Raw genomic sequence first — 15,165 nt, forward strand, 5'->3', positions numbered from 1 at the left:
TTATCAGTAGGTGAAAGAGCTAAATCGGCAGCTTCTGTCACAGTCACAGTAAAAAATCACCTATAATATTAACAGGGAGTAGATAAATTGCAAAACATGGATTAGAATGATAAACAGAGGCAAGCATAATATGGAATAGATAATGAGAGATGCAGAAGGATTTTACTGGGCCATAAAATATGCGGGTTTTGTTATGATAGTGTTATCGATTATAATTAGTTACTGAGACTCTAGAAGGAAATGTGTTAGAAGCTAGAACTTCCATTACAACAGCAATCTCCTGTCTCTTCTAGCACCTTTATTTCAAAGAACCCTCACGATATTTTTCAGCATTAGCTGTAATGAGAAAGAAGTGATTTTGATAGAGCTGTCTTGGGACGAAAAATGGCACTGTTGGTTCAATATTATTCAACAAGTATTTCAAGCACCTTGATGAGCAAGGCAGTCGCTGTTTATCTTTTTTTTGGGAGGGTCCAGGGGCTTGAACTCTGGGCCTGGGTACTGTCCCTCAGCTCTTCAAGCTCAAGACTGGCACTCTACCACTTGAGCCACAATGCCACTTCCAGTTTTCTGGTGGTTTATTGGAGATGAGTCTCACGGACTTTCCTACCTGGGCTGGCTTTGAACAATGATCCTCAGATATCAGCCTCCTTAGTAGCTAGGATTATAGGCATGAGCCACAGGCTCCCAGTGTTGTGTTTGTCTTTATGGTATTGATCTGCCTACTTATTGGTTTTCCACAAGTGTGCATTTTCCTGCCCTTCTAGAATTATCATTTGTTAAACCTTTATTCTTTTTTTCTTGAAAAGATACAGGGAGTTTCCAAGATCTCTCTGACCTCTATTTCTTTTACTTTCTAGAACCAGGACCCATATATCCTCCAGTTCTTCAGGATGTAAAGTCAAGGATGATGTCAGTCACCTGGCAACGTCCTTTAGAAAGCAATGGAATTATCACCCATTATAATCTTTACCTGCATGGCCAGCTATACTTGAGGACTTCCGGGAATGTCACAAATTGCACTGCCATCCATTTAAGCCCAGATACTGCCTACACATTTCAGGTGGAAGTCTGTACCTCAAAGGGATGCTCCCTCTCACCAGAGTCCAGGACTGTAAGGACACTGCCTGGAGCACCAGAAGGTATCCCAAGCCCAGAGCTCTTCTCGGATACCCCTACATCTGTCATCATATCTTGGCAACCACCCACCCATCCCAACGGATTGGTGGATAACATCACCATCGAGAGAAGAGTCAAAGGGAAGGAAGAAGTCACGGACCTTGTGACTCTCCCAAGAAGTCATCCCATGAGATTCATTGACAAGACTCCCATTCTTAGCCCATGGACAAAATATGAATATCGAGTACTGATGAGCACTGTAAATGGAGGTACCAATAGCAGTGCTTGGGTAGAAGTTACCACCAGGCCTTCACGACCTGTGGGAATGCAGCCACCTATGGTGCACGTGCTGGGATCTGATGCAGCCAAGGTAAGAAACTGAGTGTTCTGGCTTCTTTGCAGACAGGAATTTGCCCTGCCTTGGACTCTGCGTTGAACAGAGCCATCTACTGACAAAACAAATGCATTTGTTGTTTTAGGCATTCACTGGAGAAACTGGGTTTTTTTGGCGGTTGGCCCAAACTATCTTGAATTCGATGTCAGATTTTCATTTCTCCCTGTATCCCCTTAATTATATTGTTAGACACTTCCATTTGCCTCGCACACCTGAAATACTTTGAATGCCACAATGGGATGCTTAGCTTAACCACCACGTCAGATTTAAATAGATCAGAAAATTAGAAGAGAGGGGAAAATATGGAAGAATGGATTCGCATATCATATGAACAAAAATTCCAATTCCTGATCTTCTGATATTTTCTTTTTGAGAATTAAAGAATTTAAATGATGGACAAAGATGTAAAACCAGCATTATTCAGGAGTGCCTAAAACACATTCAATTATTTGCCTCATTCATCGGGGAATGAACTCTAGAGGACAGAATAACTACCATTGTTTTGGCTGGCATACAAACTTCATTCAAGGGAAATTAGTGTAACCAAACAGGAGGGAGTTTTGTAGCTTAGAAGCCTCTTTTGTGTAAATACACACATGCTTTCACGGATTCAGTCTTGTACCACTGCCAAAAGCATCGGTACAGTAGCTTGCTCACCAGAGCACAAAACAAAGGACATTTGCATAACAGCAAAGTTCATCTGTTGGCATCATTATTTGGATCTATGTGGTGTGTTCTCCCTTCCACCAAAGGAAAAAGCTAACTAGGGCAAATTGTTGAAGAAATCTAATTGAATCTAAAAACTGAAAGCCATTTGTTAAAATCTTTATTATTTTCAATAAGAGATTTTATTTCAGGAGGAGATAGGTTCTTGGTATTTCGCTATTTCTTGGTAGAAAGAGCTAAAGTATGTCTGATCAGTCGATTAAGTGTTAAAAGTAAACTGATCTTAAGTTTATAATATACAGTAATTATTCTATGAATTGGACAATCCTAAGAATTACTCTTTACTGGAACAAAGAAACAAAAACCAAACCTGGAGTTATTAATCATACCAGAAATAACATTTTTTTTCTTCAATCCTGGGGGGAATTTTGTGAAACTTCAGTAGTGCGACCAATCGATAAGATGTGACACACAAGCAGAGTCCCTTCACAAAGGCAAAGCTCCCTGACAGACATTGTTCTGCATTTTTCCTAGCAAAACATTTCATAACTAGGCATTGCTGATTGTGGCAGAGCTGGAAAAAGGACTTTTCAGAAGAATAATCACTCAATGCTCAATTCTGCTTGATTCAGCCTGTACCCACAAGGATGAAAAGTGTTTGCAATAAGTTTCCTGGCCTTTTCTTTATTTCTCCCCCTCTTTTGATTCTGTAATATCATCCAGGAATGAAAAAGTATAAGTAGATGGTCAGCTAGCTCCATTAGGTAGCTAGCTAAGTCTCATAGACCATAGAGGCTTATAGTAGTCTCAGGTCAGAACCTAAAAGTTTCTTTAAAAAAGGCCCTCAAAGGTACAGGCATGATGGGCTAGTAATAACTTTTTAAGAAGAATTTTTTTTTTGGGGGGGGTCCGGTCGTGGGCCTGAACTTTGGGCTTGGGCGCTGTCCCTCAGCTCTTCAGCTCAAGGCTAGCACTCTACCACTTGAGCCACAGCGCCACTTCCGGCTTTTTTCTTTCTGCTTATGTGGTGCTGAGGAATCGAACCCAGGGCCTCTGGCATGCAAGGCAAGCGCTCTACCACTGAGCCACCTTCCCAGCCCCCAAGAAGAATATTTTAATCTCAGTATGTTTTATTTTTCTTTTTATATCGTTATTATAAAGGTTATTGACAGAGCCTTTCAGTTGCATAAGTCAGGCCATATGTACATTTCTTTTTGTACATCACCCCTTCCTTCACACTCTCCATGTCTCTCCCTCTTGTCCTCACCCACAAGTTGTATGGTTCCTGTTCAACATGGTATCTAGTGAGTACCACTGCATATTTGTTTACCCTTTGTCCCTCCATTTCTGTGCCCACCTTGCCTCCCAAAGACAGAGAAAGGAACAAGAAAGATTAATAAAAAATAAAATAAAGACACAAACAAAGGGGAAAAACACTCTGATTTCTAGTTCCAGGAGTTCATTTTGATAAATATTATTTTATGTGGCCAGAGGCATGTGAGCATTGTGCCTTTGTATTCCTCTCCTAAGAGTATCCTGCATCGATCTCACTGTAGGCAAATGCCTAGGTAGTAATAACTTTTAAAACATTCACACATTTTATGAGATTCTATTTTACAAGTAGGAAATAAAAAACTTATCAATGAAGAGAATAAACAGGAATATTCGAACTGAACCTAGTACTTCACAATAGATATTTATAGTATTAAAATAACATTTTCTCATTAATATCATTGGTTCACATAATGATCTGAAGATAGACGATAGTGAAACAATGATTTCTCTCTTTGTGAACTGCAAAAAATTTAAAGCCAACATTAGAAATAGATAACATATTTCGGAGGAAGATAAAATATTTCTGAGGAATAAAAAAGAAAAATAAGTTATTAATGCTGCAGTTAAGGAACTTGTAAAATTGATAAAAATGTTCTAGAATTTGTAGAATTATTTGTACGGATGTTCCATATATTAAAAGAAGCTGTTAAAAATATTGACAATGACAGTGACAATTTCAGTTCCAACATTTGTCTATTATCATCTCAACTTTATTAATGGTTCTTTTAGGTGAAGAGTAAAGCTCAAAATTTAAGTCCCTATGTTCATAGAGCTTATATCTTAGAATGCAAACAGATACATAAATGCAGTGCTTCAATCTGACAAGGATACTGAGTAGGGATAAATCAAATTGAGGCATAGAGAACTCATGATTATCCTTTCTTGGCCTTTGGTGTGTTGACCAGAATGCCAACCTTTATAAATACTCATGTTTACAAAGGTATGAGAGCTTGATTGGATTAAAGAACAAAGGAAATTGAGTAGATTGCTTTGTGCTCATCTTTTCAGGCCTGAACCTGATCAACTAACTGATGTTTCTTAGTTTCTGCTTAAAAATATAAGACTTTAGCCTGGGTCAGGTGACTCATTCCAGCATCCTAATTACTCTGGAGCCTGAGATCTGAGTATCGCCACTAAAAGCCAGTCTGGGCAGGAAACTCCATAAGACTCTTATCTCTAATTAACCAGCAAACAGTGGGAAGTAGTGCTACTGTTCAAGTGGTAGAGTGCCAGCCTTGAGGGAAAATGACAAGCAAGAGCGCAAGACTTTGATTTCAAGCCACAGAAACTCACTAGATGATAGATAGATAGATAGATAGATAGATAGATAGATAGATAGATAGATAGATAGATAGATAGATGATAGATAGATAGATAGATAGATAGATAGATAGATAGATAGATAGATAGATAGATGGATAGATAGACAGACTGACTGACAGACAGGCAGACAGGCAGACAGACAGACAGACAGACAGAAAGAAAGAAAGACAGACTTTGAAAGTGTGATGGTTTTGTTGAGCAATTTTTCAGGAATCTGAGAGATTTCTCGAAGTTAGTGGCTCCTTAAACAGAAAACCAACTATCCACTTGTCCTTCTTTTTGACCATATATAACTACAAACAGAAATGAAAACCAAAACAAAAATAGGCAAGCTCTCTAAAAACTAATCACTTCCAAGTTTCAAATATTCAAAGTTTTTTATGTAAACATGTTTTAGGAATCACATGTCTTACTTATTCAGGCAAGAATGTATTTTATGGTCTGAGTTTGCAAGGATGCATCAATATTTAAAATTGTAACTCTCTCTATGTACAAAGGGTATATAAATGACCATAAGAAGCTAAACTAATTGAAAGCTTTAATTTTACACATTTTGGCCAGCCTGTAGTTAAGTATGGTCTTTTATTTATTCATTTCACATGTATTCACATATACAAAGCATATTATATTATCCTTTTCTGTGGGTTATTCAAATATGTTGAAAAGAAATATTGTCCAATATAAATGTCACAGAAGCCATTCTGTCCGTATTTGTGCCAGTACTGGAGCTTTAAACCTGTTACTGGGCTTGCTTGGCCTGAACTCTAGCACTTAAGTCACACCTCCAGCCTGATTTTTGCTGTTTAATTGGAGATGGAGTCTCAGTTCAAAGCCCAGGCTAGCTTTGAACTAAAGAATCTATTATTTCCTCTGTTGCCCAAGTTCATGCAAACAGGATCATCCTTTGATTGCCATTTCAAAAGCTTTCAATACATTGATTATTCCTGAGATAAGATGTTTTGTGGTTGCTTTATTTTCTAAAACATTCACAAGTTTCAGGAATTCGATAGTGCATCATCAGAAAATGCAAATGATTTCTTTATCCACACCCTCCAAATCAACTTATTTAGTGTACACACTAGCAATGCAAATCGAGGAGCTTATGCTTTCATTTAATTGAGTTATAAACAAGAAAACCAGCCAATCCTGCTGCTGCCCTATTGATGCATGTGGATGTGTGAATTTTCTCCATGTGTTTGCTCACTGTCCTTTAGAACACCCACAGTGGAGATGAATCACTGAGGTGTGTATTAGTCTGACAGTACTAGAAAGTATCAAGACTAAGAGAGAAGCCCAGGAAACAGCATTTCAACTGATTCCTGGTGTACTGCTAATTGATTCCAAGCCCTTCATTACTGTCTAGTGCAAAGGGCTAAATGGAAAGTAGGCATTTAGAAAATGACTTCACTGCAAACAAGGCCGAGTGAAATTCTACGCCTTGTAAACTCCAGCTGCTCTGTTCCTGGGTTGTCACACTGATTCTAACTTTACCTTCTCTTTCAGGTCACGTGGGAACCCCCACTTCTCCAGAACGGAGACATTCTGAGCTATGAGATCCGCATGCCTGACCCTCACCTCACAATAACCAATGTGACTTCCTTAGGATTGAGTCGAGTAATTGATGGTTTGATCCCTTTCACTAATTATTCTGTCACCATTGTGGCTTGCTCAGGGGGGAACGGGTACCTAGGAGGGTGCACAGAGAGTCTACCTACCTGTGTTACCACCCACCCTGCACTACCACAGCAAGTCAGTCCACTGTCAGTGATCCCACTAAGCGAATCATACGTGGCGATTTCTTGGCAACCACCATCCAGGCCAAATGGACCTAATTTGAGGTAAGAAAAAGTGATTACGTCTTGGATTTTTGTCTATGATCTTACCTCTCCAAGAAGTAGAGAAGCACACTTTTACAGACATCTGAACATTGGACTCATTCCTTTTTTAGTTTGAACGAATTCCTTATTAATCCCATATTCCAAATAGCACCCTCCATCCCACCTGACAATTATGCAATACCACTTACGTGGAACCATAAAAGGTGATCAAGGTAAGAAAAAGCCTCATGACATTGACAATGAAAAACCCTGAAACACCCATCTAATTGCTCAGGATTCTCTTCTTAGTGCTTCTCTTGATTTTCTAGGTGTATTGTTATTTTTTGTAGGTAGGGCTGATATACGTTGTATATGGCACAATATGCCCTGAAATTACAAAGCAAACACTATAATTGTCTAGGACACTATGGTGATCCGGAAATTCATAAGGCACCTGGCCAGGGATATGGATAAGATGAAAGAAGGGAGTTGCAATTCTAAAATGGCTTCAGAGCAACCTGAACTTAATACTTAGCCAAGAACAGTATCTTGATAATACTATCATTGTCTATGAAGTACAGATGATTAGAAGTCATAGAAAATCATTAACTCAGTGAACCTTTTGAATTTCTACTTTGTTTGAAACTGTCAATTTGGAACATCTGACATAAATGAAATCTAAAATGTCACGTTCTCTTTAGTAATCATAGAGTAGCTGTTTCTAATGAATTTAATATATAGTACTTGAACCAGGAAAAATATTTATCTGAAAAACCTTCGTAAATACTGTTAAAATGATATTGTTTGTGTTTGCATGCATCATGCACACATACCACCAAACAGCCTGAATTTTGGTAATAACATTAGTAGAGGTAATCCTGATGTTTCCGCTTGTCTTTTGCTTTAGATATGAGCTTCTGAGACAGAAAATTCAGCAACCACTTGCAGCAAATCCCCCAGAAGATTTAAATCTGTGGTGCAATATTTATTCAGGAACTCGGTGGTTTTATGAAGATAAGGGCCTTAGCAGGTGAGATTACAAAAACTATAAAAACAAATGCTGGCATTTAGTTCGGGGCATTTTGAATAGTTCAAAGTATCTTAGTGTCTTCATTGTGTGAGCGTGTTATCAGTTATGCAATGGAATATGTTTGGTTATTATCTGTGGCATTAATCATGGAACTCTAACAGTCAGCATGTTTAATATTTGCCATCTTAACTGCATGTTTAAAATCAGCCTTTGAAGTCAAACTTGTAGATATTGGAGCCTTAACTTATTGCCTTTGTCACAGCTCTATCCAGACATGAAACTCAATAGAGAATTTAGGAATCTTGAACACATAAAACTGGATAAATCACTTGGTAGAGGATTGCTGCTTCTGGGAAGTGATGGGTTGTAAGTCATGATTCCATCCATAGAAAATTATTTTAGTAGATAGTATTGAGACTTGAACAAGTGAAAAGATATTAAGAAATGACAATGTGCAATGCTAGAAAAAAAATATCATGTACATAGTAGAGGTCGGAGGTCTGGGTCTAGTTCATCCTGTGCTAAAACCTAGTTCTGTGACCTCAGCTTCTCTGGGCTTCATTTTTATTGTCTCTAAAGTAAGTTAATTGGATTGGATGAAATGACCTCTATATCTACTTGGGAATAAGCAATATCATCAAATATATATGAATATATACAACTATATTCATATATATATAGAGAGAGAGAGAGAGAGAGAATGAAAGCTTAAGGTTGATGGCTCACATCTGTAGCCCTAATTACTAAGAAGGCAAAGATCTGAGGATGGCAGTTCAAAGCCAACCCAAGCAGAAAATTAACCACTAAATGCCAGAAATGGAACTGTGGTTCAAATGGTAGAGCACTGGCCTTGAGGATAACACTTCAAGTATAGTGCCCAGACCAAGAGTTCAAGCCACAGAAGCATCATCTTTTGGCATATCTTTGGCCTATTTTACAGTATTTTTATATCAAGTTGGCTGTTTTCTGGACTCCTCGTGTAATAGACACGTCCTGACCCCTGTTACGCTCTAGCCACACATCCCATCCCTTCCTCACCCATGCTTCCTGATCCCAGTCACACATTTGTATTAAATTTGATACTTCCAACATGCAACACTTGCTGCATTGGCAGCTTCTCCCATGGCTGGCTTTCCCCATTGCCTGACCTGATCATCCTGGTAATTTTGTTAGCTGAGATAATCTTGACATTCCTGCTTGTCTTTTGCTGTAGATTTGAGCTTCTGAGAGGTAAAATTTAGCAACCACTTGAAATTTCTTCTGCCAGGAAGGCTGCTCACTCTGTCATGGGTCAGAAGCAACTTGCCTTTATCCTATTTCTACAGCATATCCCCTGATACATCATTGTTATCATAACAATGTAATGACCAGGCTGCTTGACTCCACACAATATTACAGGATTAAATCTACCACAAGTCAATGTCTCTAACCTGATAACTTCTCTATTCTTGGTCTTTAGCATAGTGCCTGCTATGCAGCAAGCATCCAAACATTCGATAAATGGAACAAAACTTAACTTGGGTTGGTTAAACTCTGTTTTCCCCCCTATTTTTAATTAGCATACATTAGTTATGGTAGGGAGGTTCATTGTGATGTTTCTACACAGGTATACAATGTATTCCAATGTATGCTGCCATTTACTCTTAGCCACTTTCCTCTTTTCTATAACAATCTCATCAGGTTTCGTTGTTTTATTTTATACATGCAAACAATCTGCCTTGAACACATTAATCCTCATTCACTCTGGCTACTTAATACCTTAATGCTTTGGGAATGTTATCTGTAGTGTGTGGAGAAATGGGCAAAACTTAAGAACATTTTACTGTTGGTCTTAAAGAATTGTGGTGGGAAAACATAATCGAAAATTATCATTTATTTGGAGAGGGCAGCCTGTAAATCCGACCAAACAACAGAATAAGCAATATGAAATTGCTGTCCTTGGAAGTTTCAAAATGGTCAATTATGAGCAGATCCTTGTTGTTTGACCTCAGTTATTATGGTCATTAGTATTTTTAACTCTTTTGATTTTTGTTTTGCTTTATTTGGCATCCACATGTGATGACCACCTGTTGTTCAACAATTCACTTTGCCTCCTTGTATACAGAATTACAGAATAAAGAACAAAACAAATATAATACAGTCCTGGCCCTCAGCAGCTTAGGGTCTAGTAGAAGAGCCAGTCCTTCACCTTACTTTACCCCTGGGTCTGGTGCAGGAGCCAATCCCTGAGCCCACCTTACTCCAATCTGGAACTTAAATTTACATACTAATATCCATCATCACAGTTGACTAGAGTGTCCTCTATTTAGAGAAGTCGATTTAGAAAAGGATTCTATGAGCTGCAAACTCGTAAGTGCCTTAAATATAACAATTTCCAAGACAAATAGAACTGACTATTTAACATTACTGAACCTGCATTTTAGTCATGAAATATTCAGTAAACACACAGAAAGTTAATTTGTTTCTTTGTGGAAGAAAGAAAAACTTCTCAAAGTATTAGGACTAAGGCCCAGAAACTTGGTGTTGAATTTTTAGTGATTCCTGTGAGGAATCTGAATGTAAGGTCCAAATCTTAAGGTTTAAATTGTATTTGATGTTGGTGTAATTTGTGGAGGGGAAGGGAAAAAACAAGTTGTTTAAATAGGGATACAGGTGGACCCATTGTAACAATGAGATGTACAAGATGCTATGTTGAAAATGAACTTTACAACTTTGGTGATGGGGTGGGGGGAGGGAGGATGAGGAGGGGGGGAGATAGGAAGGGATGGGAAGGGGAAACAAAGGAGCAGGCAACAATGCTTGATAAGAAATGTACTCATTATCTTGCCCATGTAATTGTAACCCCTCTGTGCAGTATTTTCACAATAAAAAGGAAAAAATATAAATACAAAGTAAATTAAAATTAACATAGTCATGACAGCTATCAGAAAAGAAGTGTGCATGTAACACAACAATCTGAAGGGGATGTTTTGACTAGCCTTATAATACTATCAAAGGATGGGCTTTCTTTTTGTTTTTGTTTGGTTTGGTTGTTTTTGTTTCATTTGGTTGGGTGTTTTTGCTTTTTGTTTTGTTTTTCCCTGCAAGGATTAGCAAAGATTTCTTTCAGTTTTTACTCAAATAATTTCCACATCCCTTGTAAAAGGAAGTCAAAGAAAAAAATATGCATGTTCTTTAATATTCAAAAGTAAATTGCATGAGTCTTTATATTGCAAGGATATTTTTGCAGCCTTCTAACCTTTATAGCTCCAAAAATACTCAAGGTTCCTTTAGCCTAAGGACTTCATCTCACAAATCTGAGAAACAAATGGAAATGAATCCACATGTGGATACTTTAGTAGGAGGCTACCATCATCCACTCTGACAGAAACAGTAGCTGTGGCTCATCACCTCTCATGATAAGCTAGCCATGGCTGGAATGACTAAGGGAAGAGCAGAGTGCTTATTCCCTGTTATGCACACCATACTGGAGCTTCTTAATGACCCATCCCTGTGGAAGTGGTCCCTTGGTACCTATGCAGAGATGGGTCTAGGAACTCCTCCTCACCCAGATTCCAACTTTACAGATGTTCATTTCTTTCATTTGAAATTACATAGGATTTGCCTATTACCTACCAACAGCTCCATACATACTTTAAATCATTTCTATGATGACTTATAATACTTAAATGATGTAAATATTATGTAAATGTGTGTTGTAATGCATTGTTTAGGAAGAAAGTCTGTATGTTCAATAACAGATGTACTTGTTTTCAAATATGTTCCATTTATGGTTGAATCTGAGAATTTGGATCCCCAGGGTACAGAGGTCTGACTTTATTTCTTTCTGATTTATCCACTTAGCTATGCATTTTAGAGTTTTAAATGGAATTCTTATGCTTTTGCAAAAAATATATGATTTCTCCTCCTCCCCAGATTCTACTGTTTCCTATTTACTTCCTAACTTTTATCTTTATCAATAAAGGGAACACTGAAGTGTTTCTTACAATCTCTGTTTTTATACCGCTACCATTAGAGAGTCAGCTTGCAAATGGCTGTTACCTAGATATAAGAGGTAAAATTAACTTAAAATTCACAGGGTATCCTTTCATGAATACATTTGTGGAGATAAGTATAAGTTGAAGTCAATTTCCAGTTCAAGTGGAATATTTTGTTAGAAAAACACATCAATGTAATCAAAAGTATCACTATATTCTGAAATTCATATCATTGTAGTAATGTGGGTAGTAATGTGGGTTTTTTTCTTTACATCTGCTATACAAAGAAAAATAGTGAGCCAATGTTATCTTAGGTAAGGGGTATTTTGGCTGAATTACACAGCTGGTTGCCCAGTTGTTGATATTTGCTCTCTCTGTGTAATGTGGACAGATTCAGTGTAACTAGAGGTTTATACTATTTGTCAGTTTCTCAGTTTTCTTCCTAAATAATTCTGTGCAAAGTGACCAACTGATAGTTGTTGGGGGAACCATAACTTTGGGTTTGCTGATACTTTCATCACTTGGAAAATCTGGTGAGGGTGCCCTTGCTGTCTGCTGATACTGATGAGTCAGACAGGTGATCCCTCCTCACGTTAAGAGTCAGTCTATCCTTACAGTTTTCAGCATCTAGTAAGTGCACAGTTAGTCCTCAATGACTAGGTAAAGTTGCCATAAAATCACTATAGCCTCTTTCCTATTTTCTTTTAGATTTAAAGAAGTAAGTTTGAAGTAATATATATTCTATTTTATTATTTATTAATTATTAATTAATATTATTCTATATATTCTATGTTAAGGAAGACATTGACTTGTAGATTGTCATGACTGGTTATCATTAAGTTTATTGGGGGGGAATATACCTTATTCTTTTCAATCATTTATAAATTCTTCAGAGTATTTCTTTTGCAACAACAATATGTGTAGAGCCCTCCATGAGATTCATCAAAGAATCTACTAGTTATATTATCTTTAAATGAAAGAATTCAAAGTTAGACAATGATCATCATATTTGCAAAGAATAGCTTAATTTGTTTTTAAGGTTTAGGTCCTAAAGCAAAATAGATGATACACCTACACTGGAAAAAAAAATCCCTTACTCACAGAAAAATATTTCAAATTCTAAAGGAAGATGTAGTTCTGAGGGAGAAACAACTTGAAATAATGTAGATTTCATTTTGCTTCTTTGAGATTAATGAGAATAATATGCACAGATGACTTGTCTGCTTTGTTAATATAGTCATGAGATGACCCATCCATGACATGCGTTAGTACAGTACAGATGTATTCAGGTTGGAGCAATCAGATAAATTGGTACAGAAAGAAGGTAAGTAGCCAGTCAGCCTTTCTCCCATGACCATCAAGAAGAAGTTATCTTGTTTCTTCCTGAGTTGTGTCTAGGAATGCAGCCAACTTGTGTGACCATTGGTGAGCCATACCATAACAATGCCCTTCTTTCTACATGAATGAATTTTGTTTTATTTGCTGTCTATTTCAAATCCAAATTAAATCGGTAGCATCTCAGTATGTTTTCTATTGGGATTTTTTTTCAGTGCTTTAGATTCTTCCTGCTATTCTTCTCTGTGTGTCGTTGTTTTAAATGTTTCTTCATAAAAATGAGTTGCTAAATCTGAAAGGATGCATTTTGTTTTTTTCTCATTAAGAAAGCGTGTTTTGTATTTATTTCCTGTGTTGACAGGGTAGAACAAAGACCAACATTATATGAATATTACTCTAGGTATGGTAGCCTGGTAGCATTGCTAGGTAAAGGACCATAAAAGTATCAATTTTCCTTCACAATTTAAAAAAAATTAGATTATGAAACTTTCAAATGTCACCATCTTTACTCTTCAACTCCCAGAGCAAATGTCATCACCACCATTTTTAGCATCCATAGATACATTGTTTAAGGACCATGCACAACTTGCTCCCACAAAAGATGTGCAGGTGTAGGAAACACTATGTGAGGTTTCTCAGATGCTTTCTTATGTGAAACAGTGCTCAGGCTTACTTCTTAGGAGGGAGAATTTCCAGAAGACACAGCCACATCGCCTGCATTTTCAGAAGCGTGATTTATATTGGTGACAACATTGACAAGTGAGTTCTGTTAGGACATCAATAAAGTTGACACATTTTTAATTCTGATGGAAATAACCTGAGGCATTTTGCAGCCTCAGTGATGAATTCTATTGGTTCCCCACACATATCAGACCTTTCCACGATTCAAGCCTTCACACAGCTTTGCCCTGGAGTACTATCTTTCACTGGACAAATGTCTTCACTGGACTTAAATATCACTGTGACATCCAAACCTAGCCCAAATGTTTCCTCCTCTAAGAAGACTTCCCTGACTAGGTGAGGTTTGCGTCTAAAAGGAAGTGGGAGGAAAGAAATGAGCAATTATCTTAGCTTCTCATTTTAAAACATTTCTGTAAAACTTTATAAGCAGTAGAGCTCAGGAGGATAGCTATCAAGTTCACTATCTGAACATCTGGTCTGTCATTAGTATGCAGCAAAAATTGATGAATGAATGTTGTTTGAATGAATGTGTGACTGAATGACATGGTGGAGTATCAAACGTCAAAGCACGAACATTGTCTTCGATAATGTTTTGTTTTTCAGAGAAGAGCTTTGCTAAGTGTTTTTAGAGATCATTTCTCTAATAAACATGTAAGATTTTATGTCACTGTACCACAAAATTATATATGACCTAAAAATTGTGAGATTGACTGTATTCCTAACTTTGAAATATCTATTTATCCATTTATAATATTATCTATTCATCAATTAAATAGATTTTAAAAAAATCACATCTCAATAGCATCTAGTTTCCTAACTCACCTGAGTTAAAACCTTGAAATTAACATTGCCTGATTTTAAAATAGGTATTTAACAAGAAACAAAAAACATAATATGGGCTGGGAAAATGGCTCAGTGGTAGAGCGTTTGCCTTGCGTGCATGAAGCCCTGGGTTCGATTCCTCAGCACCACATAAGCAGAAAAAAAAGAGCCGGGAGTGGCGCTGTGGCTCAAGTGGTAAAGCGCTAGCCTTGAGCTGAAGAGCTGAGGGACAGCGCCCAGGCCCAGAGTTCAGGGCCCACGATCGGACCAAAAAACAAAATACATGATATGTCTATAACTTGGGTGTAGGGAGAAAAAGGAAGATGGTCTCAATTATATTATTGCAATATTCCAAATTGGCCTTCTTCATACAATTGGCTTGACTTGCTACATTATAGACTCAACATAAATATTCAAGTACTTTGCACATTTCAAAAACATTTTTCTACAAGATTTGAAATGATATATTCTTTAGTGCATACCTAGACTGTAAATAATATTTAAAGAATAAATTAATTCATATCTATGTGTACACATAGCTTGCCAAAACACCTAATGTCAATAAAACTAGCATTTTTCCTTCAAAATAATTATTTTAATATTGAATAAATGATGAAATATCTTATTGTATATCAATAAACAACATGTAAGTCCATTTAGAAGCAA

The 15,165-nt window shown here is 37.2% G+C and overlaps 1 protein-coding gene across 1 annotated transcript in view; it reads left to right on the forward strand.

The window, feature by feature from the left end:
• The window catches only part of Ush2a (usherin), a 635,341-nt gene that overhangs the window by 414,723 nt on the left and 205,453 nt on the right, over positions 1 to 15,165 (forward strand). Inside the window, exons 40-42 of the mRNA XM_042681986.1 lie at positions 861 to 1,489; positions 6,341 to 6,675; positions 7,562 to 7,684. Coding sequence (XP_042537920.1) covers positions 861 to 1,489; positions 6,341 to 6,675; positions 7,562 to 7,684 — 1,087 coding nt within the window. The remainder of the gene's footprint in view (positions 1 to 860; positions 1,490 to 6,340; positions 6,676 to 7,561; positions 7,685 to 15,165) is intronic.

The sequence above is a fragment of the Dipodomys spectabilis genome, unplaced genomic scaffold (genome assembly GCF_019054845.1).
Source record: "Dipodomys spectabilis isolate Male_0828 unplaced genomic scaffold, ASM1905484v1 ptg000069l, whole genome shotgun sequence".
Lineage (NCBI taxonomy): Eukaryota > Metazoa > Chordata > Mammalia > Rodentia > Heteromyidae > Dipodomys > Dipodomys spectabilis.